Source organism: Taurulus bubalis (assembly GCF_910589615.1).
Source record: "Taurulus bubalis genome assembly, chromosome: 7".
Lineage (NCBI taxonomy): Eukaryota > Metazoa > Chordata > Actinopteri > Perciformes > Cottidae > Taurulus > Taurulus bubalis.
The window spans coordinates 21,961,653-21,980,983 of record NC_136595.1 but is presented as its reverse complement, the minus strand read 5'-3'; the positions used below and the strand labels follow the sequence as shown (position 1 = coordinate 21,980,983).

Here is a 19,331-nt window from a genome sequence, read left to right as displayed (position 1 = left end):
GTCTGCTCGCGCGTATGAACGCGTTGGACACAGACGGCCAGGCAGCGAGTTATCCAGATGTCAGGAGGATCCTCCTTATCTTCTCCAGATGCTGGATCGTGCAGACGCGAGGCAGCTCTGTGTCAATATGCTGGGGGGCTGTACGCTGCAGCTCCACATCCTGTCCGGGACCTCTGCACTTCCCATTGCGCGAATCCCAAATCGCCGCTAAAGAGCAGCAGCAGTCAGGGCCCACAGACCGCTATGGGACTCGGCCCTGCTGTGAACCCTGACGGAGAGGTCATGATGAGGCAGGCAGGGGGCTCGGCCAGCCGGGGAACATCATGGAGGTCAAAGTGGTCATGGGAATATTTTAGCCAGCAGTCAAAGTGGTAGTAGTGAAGTCAAAGACTGTATGTGAGCAAGGAGCGACGAGAAACGCAGTAGTGTGCTCATAAATACTAATTAAATAAACATGAATTATATTATTTATCAACATTTGTTGGTTGGGTGGACTATATGGCGAACAAAACTGTGACTTTTCATAAAATACTACATCAAATTAATTTTGTATTCGTTATTCTAATTTTTCAGACATACTTTAGTATGATTTTTTATGAAATTTGTATGATATACTATACTATGAATTTTGAAAGACAGTGTTTATGGCATACTATACTATGCATTTTTCATGGCATATTATACTGTGTCTCCGAATAACATAACATATTATACTAATAGTCTTTTTTCTGATAAAAAAATATACTCATATCTTTTGTTCTATTAACTTCTAATGGCACACTATGATACTAGGCTATTTTATGGCATGTTTATGATATGTTAAGATGTTTTGGGCATTCTATACTTGCTGTATTTTGTTGGATAAAATATTTGTGTTACAACCATCATCAAATTATAAAAAAACACAATTGTCATGTTTTGTTTTACCTCGTCTGGGGGTATCTGAAAATCTAAAGCCCTTTTGAGGATTTGAGCCTGCACTAAGAACTGTGTCCCCCATCTTTAGAAGTCAAAATGCTCTCTATGTGAGATGCACACTAAACAAGGATGGAAGCTTTATTGAAATCATAGCAAACAAAAGCAAAGTGCAAATAAAAAAATGTGTATTATTCGTATGCAAAAACAGTTGTTTATTTTTGTGCTTGTAGGTGTGACTTTTTAAAGGTCGGTAATTGTTTTTATGCAGATGTCAAGGACCCAGTGGGTTATGATGGTTTAATTTGCTTTTCCCCATTGGAAACCATTAAATATCTTCTAATAATGTGTAATGTTTTTCCTCTCCACAACCAGGATCATGTACACACTATTTCGCAGTTTAAGAGCTATCTAAATAAGCTTAACAATACAATGTGGAATATAACATACACAATATGAAGCTATTAATATTGTTAAATGGATTTTATTTCATTTTGTGAAAGAGATTACAGAGAGACATACAAAGTAAACAAACGTTTATGCTCTTAACTTGCAGGAACCTGTTTTTTCACAAGGTATTAAAACATCACAGAGAGCAGCAACATCCGAATGCAACAACAGAGAAAAGTGAGTATGAACCAACAGGGACTTAGTTGTATATATTCAGTTTTAGGTAAACGTGTTGTTTACATTAAATAAACTAATGTAACAAGAGGGTTGTGGATGCTGTAAAAGTGGGCAGTGATAAAATATTGTGCATTACTTGTTATCTGGACAAGAACAGTACATACATAAAGAATACTCACAAAAAGAGATCCAATGCAAATGTAGTGGTTATGGGAATGATATATCCTGATTTATCATTCTTTATATAACCATGCAGTTCATAACACTGTACAATAGGTTAGCATCATACATATTGATATTTAAGACGTGGCGGTAGAGATCTCTTTCGCCCACAAGACAGAATACAACATGCAAGTTTACGGTGACGCAGCTCAACGAGTTATTTAAGTTCAAGAGTAAGCAGTTGTTCACTCTCCCCCCCCAAAAAGAACACGAGCAGCTAGTGTCCCTTCTTACCATCACGAATCATCTTTAATATGTTTATTCATTAAGCTTCAATTAAGTAACTACATGTTTACATTGAGCCTGATGTATAAACATAAATAAACAAATATAAATACCACATAAAAGCATTTGAAGTATGAAGAAAGCAACTCATTACAATCCATCAGTGCTCATCGTGAGATAATGTTAATTATATTATATGACTTATGTAATACAATGTGATAATATCAGTAAATAATATGAATGTCAAATAATATTTTGTAATGATCAGCTAGTGGTGGATCACTTGTATGGCACTTATAAGAAAATGTCTAGATATCACATGTTCAACAGGCAACACATTTCAATATACCGTATATTACTTTAGCGTCTTCAGAACATAGTGAGTACATAAAATGTACAATCAACAAAATAGTGTATTTTTTTGTTGGTTAATAGGTATACCAGGTGAAACTATTTACTTGCAAAGTGATGGTTCATCTTTCAGCTAAATTCTTGGCTCAGCAAAGTTTGCATTCTTTACTTTGACCAGTAAGTCCTCTGATCTTCCTCAAATTGTTGTCACAGTGTCTTATGGGAAAAGCATATGAAATTCACAGGATCTGTATTGAAATGTGCAAAATGTCATGATCTCTCAGAATCATTCCCCATTGGAAAGTTCACACCGGTTCCTCTAATCCGGCAGAAGGAGCGCAGCCGGTAAAAAAAGTCTATCATTGAGTTTGGAATGAAAACGTTCAGACATGGCCGACAATCACTGGTATTGTGTGTGCTGTGCAGCCCTTTGCAGGCAGCGACATGCTCAGAAGCAGTCCTCAATGGAAGTCCAGTTGGCAGAAGACCTATAGGATGAGGGTGAGGGCGGCCACTAGAAGGGCGTGTCCATCTGGCTGTCTTTAGCAGCGGGTGACACCACACCGTAGCTCCGCTCCTGCCACCTCAGCCACTGCATGTGGACCTCTTTTTGGACCTGTCGACCACACACAAACATAGACAGAAAGCATTAGGATGCTTTCAAACGAGTAAGATGATGCCGTTGTAACTGTATTTATTTAAAGAACTATGTTTGGAAAGGTGGTCCTGATGAAGAATACACATTTGGGCAGTGCAGACGTACTGCTACTTCCTGTTTTGGCCCCTTGACTGGTCAAATGCCAACTGTTTGTCCTTCCTGCCTTTTGTTACCACTTGTAATTACAGTATGTCTGCTCATGGTCTTCCCTTATCCTTTTGTTCTCTCCCATTTACACCATTATGTAGCAAACGCTTCCTTATCATTTTCTCTGGTTCAACTCACCGGCTCAGATTTGCCCTGTGTCGGTAAGTTCACCGGTGTGCCGGCATGCTTCATTAAACTCACACCACCACAGAAACTTCTGAACTGGACTTGAATGATTTTTTTTAACAGTCCTCAGAATGTATTTTAAACAATCAGAAGTGTGAGTTAAGTTTCAAAAAGGGTGAGAACCCCTGGTTTTGTGTTTGTATGGATTTTTTAAATAAGTTATATAACGTATACTATCGTGTTTTCGAGTGCGAGTAATTTAATTTTTTTAACCCTTGGACAGAGCATGGCTAGCTTTCCCCTTTGTTTCCAGCCTATTCACCAAGCTATTTCTTTATACTTAAAAAAGAGGACAAAAATACTTCAATAGAAGTTGAACATTAAATTCAATATTTAGTTCCCCTTCCATCACAGACATCCTTTTATTGGATATCAAGCAAATTCATATATATATATATATATATATATATATATATATATATATATATATATATATATATATATATATATATATGACATGTTATTGGGGTATCGTGAAAATGTATGAAGCATTGGATATACATTTCCTGTGGCATCAGAATATTAATCATGGATAATCCACTTTTAGTTAATAATCTACAAGAGGATGTAGATTAAATTAGCTAATCCATGAATCTATTTGAAGATTAAGTGATTTCCAAGTACTACCCATGAGGCCCTAAAGCCGCAAACAGATGAACGTAAGCTTAGAGTTATTGTGTACAGAATATTAAACCCAGACTGTGTGAGGTTGGAAAGGCCTCATATAAACCTTGGCGCTTACATCAGGGCTTGAGGGCCTTCCCTTATGCAACGAGGGAAAGAGAGGTGCAAATTATTTTGCTTTTTAATCCCTGACAACTGTGAACCACTCAACCCTCACTGCTATGTGATCTGGGTACACATGTGTATTATGCAACGTAGAGCTGTAAAACATCTGAGTGCTTTGTTGAATATGTTATGGTAAATGCTTGAGAGTGCTGTGGGTTGTACTGACCTCTTGATTGAGGAAGCAATAGAGAATCGAGACAAGGAGCCCCTGTAAGAGAGATGGTTTAATCATTAACGTTTAGGACCGCACCATTAGGTTGCTCGTGTGAAGATTAAGCTTAAGCGTAAGATGAAGCTTAAAAATTAGATGACAAATGAGAGTTGACAGGCTAAAGAATAAAACATAGATCAAGAAACTCTATTATGTTTCCTTCACAGCAGCAAACAAGTGGAATAATGAACCGTTATGGATGTATATCTCAATAACACATGGCTGTGCGATCTAAAGGAGAAGGCTCTACACTCTGCTGCCGTTCTTTTTATAATAATACAAAAACATTCAGAAAAAAAATTGACTTACTTGTTTCACCTCTTTTATAAACAAAGCCTGCGTTACTGTGATTTGGGAACTTTTGTTCCAAGTATATTCCAGACATATATGAAACTTTTGTGCCTAATTAATTTGGATTCAGGAAGCAGAGGCCAATTACAATTTGGAGAGCTGACCAGTAAACCGGCACAGCCCTTTCCCACTAATTAACTTATTCTTATATTCACATATAACTAGTGATCTTCGAAAGCATTTTATCTAATGAGAATTTGGTATTAAAGCTCTTGTTCAAGGGGAAATGTCTATGATAATATTTTAAGCCATGCTGGTCCAGATTTTAATATCTCAACAACAATGAGGGATTAAAAATAATATTTTAGCCCATTTGCTACACAAGAAAAACATGACAAAGACAAAACAAAAACAGCTTTCCATTCCTGGGCTACTCATAACAGAGGATATATGTGTCAGAATGTTGTGTGTGTGTGTGTGTGTGTGTGTGTGTGTGTGTGTGTGTGTGTGTGTGTGTGTGTGTGTGTGTACCTGGAAGGATCCAATGCACAGCTCAATACAGAGGCGCAAGTTAACATTGAAGTAGTCAGGCAGAAAATTGAAGACCATGTAATGAGTCCCAAACAACGGGATGAGGAGGAGAGTGGACTTAGTCAGGCGTCTGTTGCACAGAAGGAAGGAAAGAAACACGATGCAGGAGGTGAAGCTACAGTATGCAGACTCTGTTCATGAGTGGAAAGGTCGCAGCAGCAGGTGCATGATTCAAAGTGAGGGTAACAAAATATGAGCGCCGAGGTAATGTTTTCTTTTTGATCAGGGGAACAGATCAATCTACCTGGTGCAATTAGTCAAGCATCACTCAATTTGCATGTCTTTGATATGTCTTTTATAAGATCCGGATATGCATTCAAATGATGTTACTTAATTTAGATCCAGTTTCAAATAGAAATTCCAATTCTGGGAATCGGAGAACTAGACGCAAGACTGACTAGTTTGACATTCAGTAGTGACTGAATGAATAATACATTGCCCACTGTGGAGCATCAAAAGTTTTCATGCAAATTGCATCACCCTCTACATCAAAGTGTCTACTTATCAAAGTATCAACCACAGTGAAAAGATACTCGAAAATGTTACCATCAGACTGTAAAAGCTTAACAGTTCAAGATAAATAAAGTCCTTCGAAAAAGCAAGACCGTGTGAGAAAAAGATGAAAGCAAAATCTGATAAAAGCAATACATGCTGTAATGACTAAAGTATGAGAAACTGTATCAGTGCCGAGTTCAGCCACCCACACCGTGTCTACATGGGTCTACATCACCTGTACTGAGAGGAGTTATTGAAGTGGATCAGCCGAGGATTCAGCTTCTGTATCAGGATTCTGATGATGTTCATGAAGAGGATGAAATTGAGCTGTTGATTTAAAAAAAAAAATCACAACAAAAATGCTAAGCTTTAATGACAGAAAATGTCAAATGTCCTGTACAACAAGGTAATTATTGAATGTCATGGCAACAATATGGGCAGCCTAGTGCATAATTGACGAGGACAGTTTTTGACCGTCTATCTATTCAAACATGTGGAACAGGGCGGTACAGAGGGCACAGAAGTTAGGGCAGCGCAGCAATCGCAGGCAGTCAGTTCTGCAGGTTTTAAAGGAATTTAATTAAACAAACACAAAAGAACTGAAAACGTAGCTCAGTCCAGAGCTCTATCAATTCACTACACCAACTGGGGTTAAACTATATCAGCCGGGCCGCTAGCCGACTTAATCTCCTTCATGAAGAGGAGAAGCCTCTCTTCTTCTCTTGTCGCATGTCTCTCTGCTTTTTTTACCTCCCTGACGAGGAGATCAGGATCAGGTGTGTCTCTTCCCACACCTGATCTCAACGCTCCCCTGACGAGGAGTGGGTGGAGCCTTCTGGCTGGAATGTAGATGCCAGCCACTACTCTTACCCTGAGGCCCTTACACATGCAACAAATACATTTCTTTCCAAACAATTACTCTGAAACCATCTCTAATCTGCTGGGTGCATAACTAACAGTTTTCTTTGTCTCACAATGAGAGCATTTACCGCAATAGACATAACAATTGGTCCCTTGATGATCCACCAGTAGGGCGAGTCCTCGTTGATGTCCCAACATCTAGAGAGGAAGACGATTTTGAAATGTGCTCTTTAGTCGGTCTGCAGAAGTTCTTTAAAGGTTTGATGTACAATGACTTCAACTGACCGTACAATAAAAATCAACTCCTGCAAATTGTAACAAAGTGAGTGCAAATTTTTACAAAAATAGTTTCAAGGTGTAAAAGGTACACCTACGGGTGTGTTTCTTCATCAAAAAGCTGTATATCATTACACTTTAAGAAAATTCCATACACTGTGGTTCTGTTGGTCATTATGTCTGTACATATATATATATACAGATATAGTATATCTATATATATATATATATTTAAATAACTGTGCTTGCTGAGATATAAGTGGTTCAGGAAGTTTATACAAACTCTGTGTCCTCAAAATACACCCTGGATCCAATCCACACGATGATGAATAGCACAGGCACACCTGCGGAGAGGCAGAATAGCAAACATAATGTCAACTAAATGCAATCAATACCCACTGAGATGGTTGAGTCTTAATTAGATAGTTATATAATGTGTGAGCCTGTTGAATTCAAATCAATTAAATATTTCAGAGGCTCTATGCACGACACGTCGACAGAAACATGTTCCTCCCTTGCCACCGCTAGGACACATTCCTGTATATTCATTGAACTTAAGGGGTAACAACATCCAACACACAAACATAATCAAATCCATTAGTCGAGTCTGCCACATGGATGTAAACTTGTATTCAGTTTGTTACTGACGAATCGAGCCAGGAGAGTTTCTGGCTGTTTTAAAATATTCCGTTGGGGATATCTGTCTGCTGCTTGTTGTACCTAAAGGCAGATGTGAATCTCTCGAATCACAGAACTGCAATAAAAACTCTTCAGCTCAATAGGTTTGAAATCAGTTATCTGATTTTGGATAACAAAGCATAATTCTGTTTGGCCCTCCCATTGTTATCTTGACCCACTTGGCAGGATGTTGATGAGAGTGGTAGGTGTGATATATTGCTACACTATGTTTGGTATTTAATAATACATGCTATTTGGAAGTAATTAAAGGTAAACACTTCTCTAGTGAGTAATACTGTGGAGACCTAAAGTAAATATACATTTAATAATATATTTGAAACTGCAAAACTGCTTATGTGACTTTTATAATAATATAGCCGAAAAGACATACACATAATGTATTAGCTGCAGAATAGACACAAAGAAGTCTGAAGCTCGGCTTAACAAATGTCGAGGTAATCACATGTCAAGATCTCTCACCCCATCCCAGCAGGCTGAAGCCCCAGAGGCATCGAAGGCTGTGATAAAAGGACGAAAGCAGCAGGGAATTGAGGTAAAGCGCCTCCACCAGGAGCCAGAAAAAATTGGACATTACACAGTAGTGACAGAAGACCACAGAGACCTTACAGGCAAACTGGACAGAAAAAGACAGGAAGGAAAAGAAGGACATAGGGTGAGTCGCAAGGGGGGAATAGTAGGAGGGAAGTGTACAGTTGTTATGCAATCAGAGGCATGAGGAATCTGCCCTGTGAAGATTTCTTAATACAACCATGAGCCTCTTGTTCTCACCGTGGAAAGGGTGCAGTGGTTGGTGTCGTCACTTGAGAACAGAGTTGCATCCTTTATGAACACAGCCACAGCTTTCAGGATAAATGAGACGAAAAGCTGGATGTGGATGAAGTTTCTGGCACAACGCAGCCTCCTGTTGAAAGATCATGCGAGTAATACATACACTGTAGTGTTGTCTAATGCAGTGGTTCTCAACCTTTTTTAAACCCTTGTGGAATTTCTTTTCAGGCAAGTACCAACTAACCAGCGCAAAGCATTTTGGGTTAAAAAAGCAATGCAACAGCACTGTGCCATCAGTGTCTGATTTAATATAGAATATATACAAATAAGTTTAAGAACTTACACTTATAGTATTGAATATTTATTAAATAACTATTTTAAAGGATTTTTGAATTCATGCTAATTTTAAATATATATTTATTTTTTAAATTTTTTTGAGAACCACTGGTCTATTGCACCAAAATGGCCTATAAAAGTCAAATATGTTTTGCATCACACTACATTGTCACACCCTAACTAATACCCATAATGCCTTGGTGTGCATGGTTCTTGATAGGCAGCTGATGTAAAAAAAAATAAAAACTAGTTAGCAACTAAATTAAAAAAGCACAGTAAGAGGAACTAAGACAATGAATACAAATGCAAAAATGGATGGAAGTTATGGAACTGCACACCAGCTGCACAGAGAAAAAAGGAACCATTAATTGAGCGGTTTTATTGTCCTACACGTTCCTACTTCTTTTAATCCAGCAACCCACAGAGCTGAGTGATGCGGAGAGGTGAGGAAATGATTGACATTGTGACAATCAGTTGCTAAGTGGACGTATAGCACCTGTTGACCCATGTCAACGAGGGTCCAAATCCAATACAGAAAGAATTGGTACTGAGAGTGACTACACAGATAAAGGAAAAGCACGTAAGGGATTAAAGAAAAGAACATGATGGTCCTTTTCTTGCGTCATAACATGACGGAACTGATTTCATTACAGTAATGCTTGGTTTGTGTTTACAAGGTGAGTAGCTTCAAAATGACATCTTACAATAGCACCGCTCCTCATCTTTAAAAGAAAAGTACAATGGGATATATGCTTATTTGCTTTCTTGGCAAGACTTAGCTGAGAAGGCTGGCAATCTTTTTCCGTGTGTACGCTATATGAATAATTTATGTCATGCAATTTATCGTTTTTATATTCATGTCGGGGTACATATTAAATAAACAAGATATATTGTGTGTAAGTCAAATTTAGGTGTTGGCTGGTGGACTTTTGACAGGGTCCGGTTAGATGCTTCCTCCAGTTAAGTCTGCATGCTAAGATAAAATAATCACCTGCTTTTACCGTACAAGTGGTGTCAAAAACGCAGGGACATTTCCCAAAATGGCAAACTATTCCTTTAATAAAATGCATGCGAACATCATTTTAAATGTGTCCAAGCAAAAGACCCAAACAAAGGCCCCAAAAACTGAGTGAGGGTCAGACATTATTAAAGGTGTTTTATTAGACCCGGGACTTAGGTGCCGTGGAATAATCTTTTTTTGTTTACAGTAAAACAATATTGTTGTGATTGCTATTGCTTGGCTCTCTCTATGGTAAATGAAATGGCCTTGAATGCACTGGTGGTTACTGATGAAAAATGATAATTTAAAGTCTGTGTGTCTTCTCTCTGGACAAACCACGACATATTTTAACGTCATCTCTTCTTACCTGAAGAGCAACAGGATCAACACTGCAACAGCCAGCACCACGAGAGAGAGGCTGTAGCCGACGGTGTATATCAGCTTCACTGTGGCAAAGTATGATTGCTCCATCTGAAAGCAAGAGGAGAAGGAAGATTTTGTATAAGAGGATGTTGTACTCCAGCGTCGAGGCTTTTCCAAATGCTGTGAGGCCTTAAATGAATTTAATCTCTCAAAATGACAGCAAATTGCCGACAAGCTCAGCCGTACTGAAGAGATGAAGGTGGCATAAGAGCAAGAAAGCTTTCTCCATATTCTGAGTCAAATAGCAGTATAACTGGCTGAGCAGACGACTGAATCAACTCACACAGGTACATAGAAAGCTTCTTAATTACATCAGAACTTGTAATTTGTGGCTATCCACCGTCCTATTGGAAGACTTAATTGGTCTTTTTTTAAACTCCGGACAAAAGATCTGTAGCAGTAGTTCTATATTGCACCAAAAGTGAACGCACGATTAAGCACCATTCTCTCTTTGTGGGATAAGATAATTTCAGCTATTACCTGATATACATATATTCCCCAAAAAGAAACAAAGTCTGACAGGCTGCACAAAAATTGTAACATTGTACGTTTTTCTTTTTTTGTAGCTTGTTTGGTCTGTTAATGTCTTTATTTGTCTTTGCTTCTGTTTGTCCTTGTCCTGGTTGCATCTCCTCTCGTCCTGACCTCTGACCTCTGTGCTCTCTAGTTCTTCATTCTCCTCTTTATCTGCCGCGCCCCAGAAGCTCTCACCTCGGGTATGTCATCATCCACGCTGCAGGCGATGTGGTACGGTGGGAAAGCTCTGGACCAGCCTCCTCTGGTGCAGTTACGGCTCACTGAACCTGAGGTGAAAGGTCAAGGTATCAAAAAGATCATCCTCAGAATAGATTCAACAACTTGTCAAGAGATAGAAATTGAATGTTTGGTGTTTTTAGCCACAATGTAAATCTGTCCCTTCCACAACCAACGCTGTGATCATGCAGCCTCATTGAATACTCCGATAGTCGTGACCACTCGCTTGTTGTGAACATGAGAATCTTTCCCATCTTTACATCCATCCGTTATGACATGAATGCAGCATTAGCATTTAGCTCAAAGCACCACTGTACACCACCTAAATACAGCCACGGTCATAGGGCCAATAGTGTGGCTGGAGACTATTAGTCTCATTTTGACACTGTTGTATATTCTTACCCCTAACATATCAAGGTACTTTGTCTAATTTAGTTTTCATTTATGTGGGTTTCACAATCTGCCTAGACCCAAATCTGCTAATTTACCTGTAAAGACAAACTACTTTGATTTCAGATTCCTGTGACAATCTAGCAAGCCTGATCCATGATACTGTATAAGATAAAAATCAAGAAACAAAAAGAAAACACCCTTTGCTTTCATTAGAGCAGCAAGTTAACCTTTTTGACTCACTGGTGAAAACGCTGCTGTCGTCATTATCTCAGCCCGAACACCCTACTCACCCCCTTCCTTCACCATGTGATCCTTTAGTCACCTGTGTTGTTTTTGAAAAGGGAAAAGACGGCAGGGCAAGCTCTTTGGACCGATTCCCCGACGGCTGCATGACGCCAGCAGGCGACTGCATCCCAGAACGGCTGACAACCTTTTTTTGTAGAAGAAGAAAGAAGGTTAATTAAACAGCACGGTCGGTCGGTGTGTGTCTGTCTGTCAGGGTTGTTAATCAGAAGAGAGATTACATAAACATACATTTATATGCAAAGTCATGCACCACCCTTGAAAATGCACACGGTTTAAATATATTCTCATGAAGATACAGTTGAGCTAAAGGGGGTGAATCCCACAACGACACACCTCAGAGCCATAACATCCGCCTCTGTCCAAATTGTTTTAAGACATCAATGAGGAAGTAGTGTTGATCTTCAACCCATACATTTATCTTGAGATAGATTACATCCATAAATCGTATGAAACTATCCTTAATGGTATTCTCTACCAATCCATCACAGTGACAGATAACCCTTTTTAATTCTGCAGTTGGGGGCGACCTGTCAACTGATGATTCTCTGAGAAGCATTTATTCCAGCTTAGACTTGTACTTAATCACAGCATTTTCAATGTATTTCATTAGCCACACCCGGATTTATATGAGTTCCGGCTGCAGAGTGATTTCGAAAATGGAAAACACACCTTCTGTGCTTCTGTTGCCCTGCTCTGCAATGTGCTGAAGGCAGTGGCGTTCCTCCTTCTCCAGCTGAAATATGAACTCGCATTCAGGGTGCAGGCTTGACAAAGCCTGAAGGTAAGAAAGAAGGGAAGGAAGGGATGATCGATTCAATATATAGACATTCATGCTGAGGACACAGTGACCACTCGCTCTGTAACTCCATAGAAAAAGGCATTCTGTGTCACGTGTACATCAATCTCTAAAGGGCAGTGAGTCATTTTGCCTTCAGCGGGAAATGCTTTCCCACTAAAACAGTAACCTTTCAGTCTATTTCTGTCAGTGGCATTAAGTAAAATGGTCTTTCACTATAGCATACAGAGAGGGAAAGCTCAGACCATTCATTAAATGAATTTGTTCCAAAGGACACATACAGTCCTGGCCCCGACAACTGTGCGCTCCATTCATTTTGAGCCGCTCGGAGGTCCTTCTGTTATTCCGCCGCTCCTCATCCCTTCGTTTCCTGATGCCAAATACAAACAGAATAACTGCATTTGCCTTTGACTGACATTGATCTCAGACTAAGACATTAAGAGCATTTTTTTCTGGGAGTGAAAAGGACTGATGTTTCATTTAGTTTGTATTTGTTCGAGAGGGACAATGTACATTGATGAACACTTTAAATTAAAATGTAAATGCACCCAATTACAGCCACAAGGCTGATTTCCATTGTCTGTCCCCCTGCCAGAATGTACAGGCTAAGTGTCCTAGAGGAAAAGGTCATGCCAAAGTGCAGTAGTAATAAACTACAATCAAGTATCGTCTATAGCTGACGCTACACAACAGTTCGATAATAAAAAGTTCACAATGGATAAAAAAGAATCGCATATAGATATATAAAAGAAACAAGAGAAAATATCACAGTGTAAGAAAGACATTTCACATTCATCCTATTGCACACACATATATAGTACATAAGTAAGGTGGATGTTGGAGTTTAACGCAGGGAAGAGGGTGGAAGGAGGAAGTAAGCACCGATAGATGACAAGACTGTCATGACTCGAGAGCTGCTCAGAACAAGTAACTTCACAATCGACCCTGCTCCTCCTTAGCGAGCTGTACCCAGCATGCCGCTCGGCAGTGCAACAGTTAATAGGCATCCCATTCTCAGTACACTACAATGTTTCAATACTAAAACACACATTCTAGTAGATCTCAAGAGATCACACTCTACACTGCACTTCCTTGGGTCCTTAGCAATACACCCGCCACGTGTGAACTAAATCGGATGAACGTTCGTTGAGAAAATTGGAAGGACAGACACTCCTTCCATTTTGGTTCGATATAAATGTAATGTGTTTTTGAACACTTCCGCTATTACGCCAGATGTTGTAGAGAGAGAAGGAGGGCCGTGCTTTAATCAGTAGAAGGAAGCATTACTTACTCAGGGTTTGAAGCACAGTATGGATATACATATAACGCTTGAGTTAGTCAGAATGGGTCATTTTCATGGGTTTCCAGATGATTGGTATGCAGAAGAAGAGAAAGGTCAGAAGTGAGTCCACGTGACATTTATTGTAAACATTCAATAAAACAGATCATTTCCCTGTGCTCGCGGAGAAAGCTGGTGGCCGTACTATAAGTGGAGTATATTGTGTAAATGGGCTCAACTTTACTGGGTTGAATTAAAGCATCATTTCATTTAATCTCATGCTGCTGTGGACCTTAGGTGGTCTTGAATGCAAAGGTCAGAGCAGCAGGTCGGTGCCTTTTAGTTAGCTTTGAAAGCATACTGCCGAACAATGTGCGTTGTCAAAAGTCTTGCATGGTATTGCCACTGACAGAATCTATTTGCTTATTTTTAATTCACCCCCACATTTTGGCATAATACAATATCTGCTTTCATTCTGCATTGTGATTTTTGATCTTTTATATGTATGCAAGGGAAACACAAGAGATGTCCTTGTATGTTGGAAAATATGTATTTATGTGAATTGCTGCTGGCATATTATTGTTAGACATTAGTCATTGACTTGGAAAGAAACATAACAATTTGATTTCAATTACGCAACCGTTCTGGTGCAGAATCTATCACGAAAAATAAAAGTATCTCAAAAAGCTAAAATTTTGCATTAAAGTAAATGGAGGTACTTACAGGCAGATATGTAATCACGATGCCCCTCCATTTCCAGAATGACTCATTTTCATAATGCTTAGCATTTAGTTTTTTCCATGCTGAGTCATTTTGAGTCTGCTATTTCAGTAAAAAAAAAAAAAAGATGAATAAAACACAGAGAACAACACAACAGGTTGCACACGCAACCGTAAGGAAGTCCTCTCCGTTATTGATAGGCACATTGCACAGACCTCTGTGCTGGATTCAGCTTCGCTCCATCGCATTGTGAAACACTTGATGGAACTCATAATGAAAGAAGCTTCAGAGACTCAATTCCTCTGGGACCACCAACACTCTGGAGGGTTCCCCCCACTCGACAGCCATCTGAGTGCCATCCAATAGGATGCGCCCGTGGTGCGTTATAAACATTTCCAGTAAAAAGATCTATGAGTTTCTCTGAGGGTGAAACAGCAACATCTACAAACCCACCTGGAGCCAGTTTATGAAATTACACTGACTGCATGTGGCTTGCATAGATAAGGCTTTTTATTATCATAATGTGGTGCATATCATTTAAACTGAGTGAGGGCATGTAGTTACTGGAAAAACCAAACCATTCCTTAATTTGAGAATAAATCGCCAAACGTGTAATGGCAGTGCATAAACAGGATGTTTGTCCAAAATATACATATTTTTGACAACGAATTAAAATATGTAGATTTGTGAGTTTCAAAATGGGATACATATTTAGATTCAAACATAGTCATTTCTTTGACATATTGATTATTATCTCCATATGCCATAACTCAGTCTGTCTTTGAGATTCTCATCAATGGAAAAGCCAGAGCATTTGAAGGATTTAAACCAAAAATGCTGCACAGTCAGTCAAGACCGTATCTGTGAAAATAGATAGAATAGAAAATTGGATTGGACCAAAACACTTCATTTCTGTTCCTACAACGCAATCAATCACCGCGGCCCTTTCTCCTCATTTTGTGTCTTAAGTGTGAACTTGTCCATCATGTCACGCACACACACGCACAAATAAGCTTGCATTTGTGCAGGATAACAAACCACTTTGGCAACTATGTAAGATGAGATGAAATAAGATAATCCTTTATTAGTCCTGCAGTGGGGAAATTGCCACCTTCAGAATAAACCCAATACAGAACACAAGTTGGAATTGAACACAATCCTCCCAACGGTTGTGAGACGCAAACAAAAGTTTCCCTTTATTTTCTTTAAAGCTACTGTAAGGAACTTTTCATTGTGTATTGGCTTGGTCCTCAGTGGGCCGGTCGCTGCCTGAGTTTCTGGTGAACCTGGGTGATTTTGTCTGATTTGGCACTATATAGAAATAGCCAATCTTCTCACTGATGGTGTTTACTTGTGTAAGTCACATCCTGTAGACTCATCAGTATTCAATGAAGACGGTTGTATTAACATTTAAAGTTTCTCACAGGAACTTTAAATGAGTAGGAACAAGCGTACAACCTCTCCGCACCATCTCTCCCTCCATCAAGGACGAACAGACGTGACGGAAGAAACCTGAGCCGACTGCTGCCAATCTTCTTTGTTCTTAATACAATGGCAATAATTTAATGAGAGGTGTCATCGCGCAATTTACAAAGTAATTACTGCTGCGCCAGTTCAAAGGGAGGCGAGGGACCCGTGAAAAAAGGGTTTATCTTGCCTCCTGCTGAGATACCAGGTCTTGCAGCAAGTGTGTTTCAAGCTGCAACATGTATACAGATGTAAAGGTATATTGTTCTCTGCTAAACTGGGGCTGTGTTGTTATAATTAATTGTTTGAGCAAGCATGAGATGAACAGCACCACAGTTAGGGCATTTACATTCAAAGCAGAAACACGTATGCATGCATTGTTACTATAAAGCGCACAAAAGCATCAGCTTAATGGCACACTGTGTTAGATGGGGGGGGGGGGGGGGGGGCTTGTGTGATGTACAACACATGGCTTCCCTATTTACATGCAAGAGGAGACTGTAAAGACATTTGATTCTAAGAATGGTGTGCAGTCGAGAGCAAAGCTTTGAGGAGCAGGGGGTGAGGAACAAGGCAAAAGACTGGGTGGCTGATGACATGCTCATGCATTTTCAGTGCACGATGGGATAAAGGAAGGCACTAAGAAACAGAAAGAAACATTTGAGAGAGGTGTGGGGCCGTATAAGGTAGGTCTGGGACTCTGGGTACTATGAGCCATGAAACTAAATGCAAACCCAAAAGTCCCTTCACACGGGCAGGTTAGTATGCAGTCTGCTGTAGAAATACTCTCTGAGAGGTGAAACCCATTATCCACGAACCAAAAAGTGTCCATCAAACTGGGCTCACTTTGCAGATGTTGCCTTATCTTTGACAGCAAATAGGATGCACTTTTATGCTTCTGCCATGGTGCTGTGGCACGGGAGAAAAATATAAAACAATCAGATATCAGAAAGAGATCACAGGCACGGATCACTTTGGAAAATATGGTTATTAGGTTGTTTGCGAAATGAGAATATTTATTGTATATGCTCATATGTTTGCTATATAAAGCTTTAAGTAGCAACTAATTAGCTTAACTGAGCACAAAAGATTAGAAACAGGGAAGCAGCGAGCCAAACATGAGACTGCTGTTGATCTAACTCTTGGAAATGAATGACCACATTTCAAAATGTCAAATATTCTTGAACTGACAACTGCCTGCTGGCTGCTGGTAAAACAATTCAGGTTTCATTCATAAGACTAAAGAGATGATCAGACAGCTTCCATATTTTCTATTGTTTTCTCCCTCTCTCTCTCTCTCTCTCTCTCTGGTGCTTCTTTAGGTGCGAAAATCCAATCATATCTGAACATTAAAAAGAGACAATGTGCTAGTTGCCTTGTTTGTAGTGACTGTTGTTTATTATGCAATGCGTGATTGTGTGTGTTTATGGTCCCAGTTCATTATAATTCTCTGCAGTCCTGAGCATTGAAAGTGAATAGACTGAAGTGGAACATGGTGATGAGTGTCTCCCCTGCTCCCATTCTCCCTCTGTCACGCTGATCATCATACCACCTGTTTGCCTGCTTCTCCTATTTCTATTCTATTATGGAAATTACTAGCAAGGTGACAGTGCTATAATAACTTTATAAAGCTGTTGATAAAAGAAAAAGGCTGTCGGCGTGTGGATGTGCGTGTGTGTGGTTTGTTGCCGCTGTCATGCTTCGTCACGTTGATTTGCCGAGACAGATTGTACACACTGCAGATAGTAAATAAAGTGGTAACAGCAGCAAACAGAACTCATGTTCATGAAGTAAATGCAGGTAACATATTCCAATGTGTGTGTGTGTGTGTGTGTGTGTGTGTGTGTGTGTGTGTGTGTGTGTGTGTGTGTGTGTGTGTGTGTGTGTCAGTGTGTCACCTGTACTATCAGACTATCTGTTACTTGTATCAAACTCCACAAATACAAACCTATCTCTGAAATGTAAATTACGAGTACAAAGTAATACATTACAAAGTATTACAAAGTAATGATAAAATAGCATATCTATATTATATATCATATATGCATTAGGATTGCAAATAATGCTTTGTTTATTTATTTATAACTGATAAATCTGTTATTATATACATCGCATGATGCTTGCCTACTCAACTTTTATTGTTGTTTTAATGACTAATTTAAGGTAGAAAAGTTGGAAATTACCATTTTGCCTGACACTTTGCAGTGGTTAATAAATGTGCATTGTCCCTGAAAATGTATAGATAAATAAAAAATCCATTGTCTCTAAAAAAAATACACAGTACAGTTACCCAGAGCCCGAGGCGACTAAATTCAAAGCTCTTGTTTTGGCAGACAAATAGTCCCAAATTAAAAGATATTACATGAGGAGACTAACAAAACCACCTCATATTTTGTGCCGTGAAGCTAAACCCAGTTAATCTACGGCCTTTTGCCACAAATATTATAATATATATTTAAAATATAAAAACTGATTTTATTTTAATATAATAAAAGATCAATATTACTTTACACAAAACAAGTATATGGTGTGTGGGGCTACACTAAACACGTTATTGTTATTCTCATTAATTCTCGCCTATAAATACATTTAGACCAGTGCGCTAATAAACTCCTGCGGACCTGTGCAGGGCGCGCGCACTATCACCCAGTCCGACAGGCGCACGCACGCACACAGGCTCGTCTTTGATTAAAGCTCATTGAACTCGTGAATATGTCGAATACATTTCAAGTCTAGACATTAAGAGAACGGACCACGAGATACATTTTCTCAAATATATAGTTTAAGTTGTTCATTCATCATCTCTCATAAATAGCTCGCAATGTTTTGGTTTTAAAACAACAAAGGAAAGCTTGAAGTTTTCTACGTGTCAAAAATAATAATTAATAATTTGTTTTCCTCTATTGACAAAGGTTAAATGAATCAAAGTAAATCACTCACAGTTGAAGCCAAACACATAGTGAGAAAGATCCCTCTGATGTGGAGACAGGACATGTCGGCGGTTCAGTCCAACGAGACTGCAGCACGCACTCCTGCACGACGGGATGCTGACACTTTCTCTCTGCTCAGGTGTGAGATACAACTTGTGTAAAGCACACAACAATCAAAATGTAGCAGGTCCTGTGTGTATTTTCAGAATAAAATCCCCACTCGCAAAATATCGGTCAGAAATGACTCTGAAAGCAAATAAGTTACATTTATTTCCAAAGCCTTGCAAAGAACTGCCTCCAACACTATGATGGAGGATGAAAGTCGAATTACCAGAGGTTTCTAGATCGTGAAGAGAGGCGTGCCTGTTTTATTTTGAAGGCCACGGGTATGGCTCCTCGTTCGGCCAGAGAGCTTTACAGCTGCTGCTGAGCTGCTGCTTGTTAGATACTCAAAATTCATCCCCCTGCTTTCATGAGGCTGAAAGTGTCGCCAAACACACAAACAGGCTCACACTCACACCCACACCCACACCCACACACACACACACACACACACACACACACACACACACACAACAAGTTGGTCTTGTGTTGTGTTAGACGGAAACATCCGGAT

The 19,331-nt window shown here is 39.4% G+C and overlaps 1 protein-coding gene across 1 annotated transcript; it reads right to left on the bottom strand.

The window, feature by feature from the left end:
* Nucleotides 1–2,854: 2,854 nt before the first annotated feature.
* On the bottom strand, nucleotides 2,855–18,779 carry ghrhrl (growth hormone releasing hormone receptor, like; the record flags this gene model as incomplete). The annotated part of the gene is made up of 13 exons (XM_079221338.1): nucleotides 2,855–2,956; nucleotides 4,287–4,328; nucleotides 5,154–5,283; nucleotides 5,944–6,035; nucleotides 6,698–6,767; nucleotides 7,129–7,189; nucleotides 8,004–8,157; nucleotides 8,313–8,445; nucleotides 10,016–10,119; nucleotides 10,783–10,874; nucleotides 11,540–11,647; nucleotides 12,193–12,298; nucleotides 18,726–18,779. 13 exons carry the CDS (start codon nucleotides 18,777–18,779, stop codon nucleotides 2,855–2,857), a joined length of 1,248 nt encoding a protein of 415 aa, XP_079077464.1.
* Between the last annotated feature and the right edge of the window lie 552 nt (nucleotides 18,780–19,331).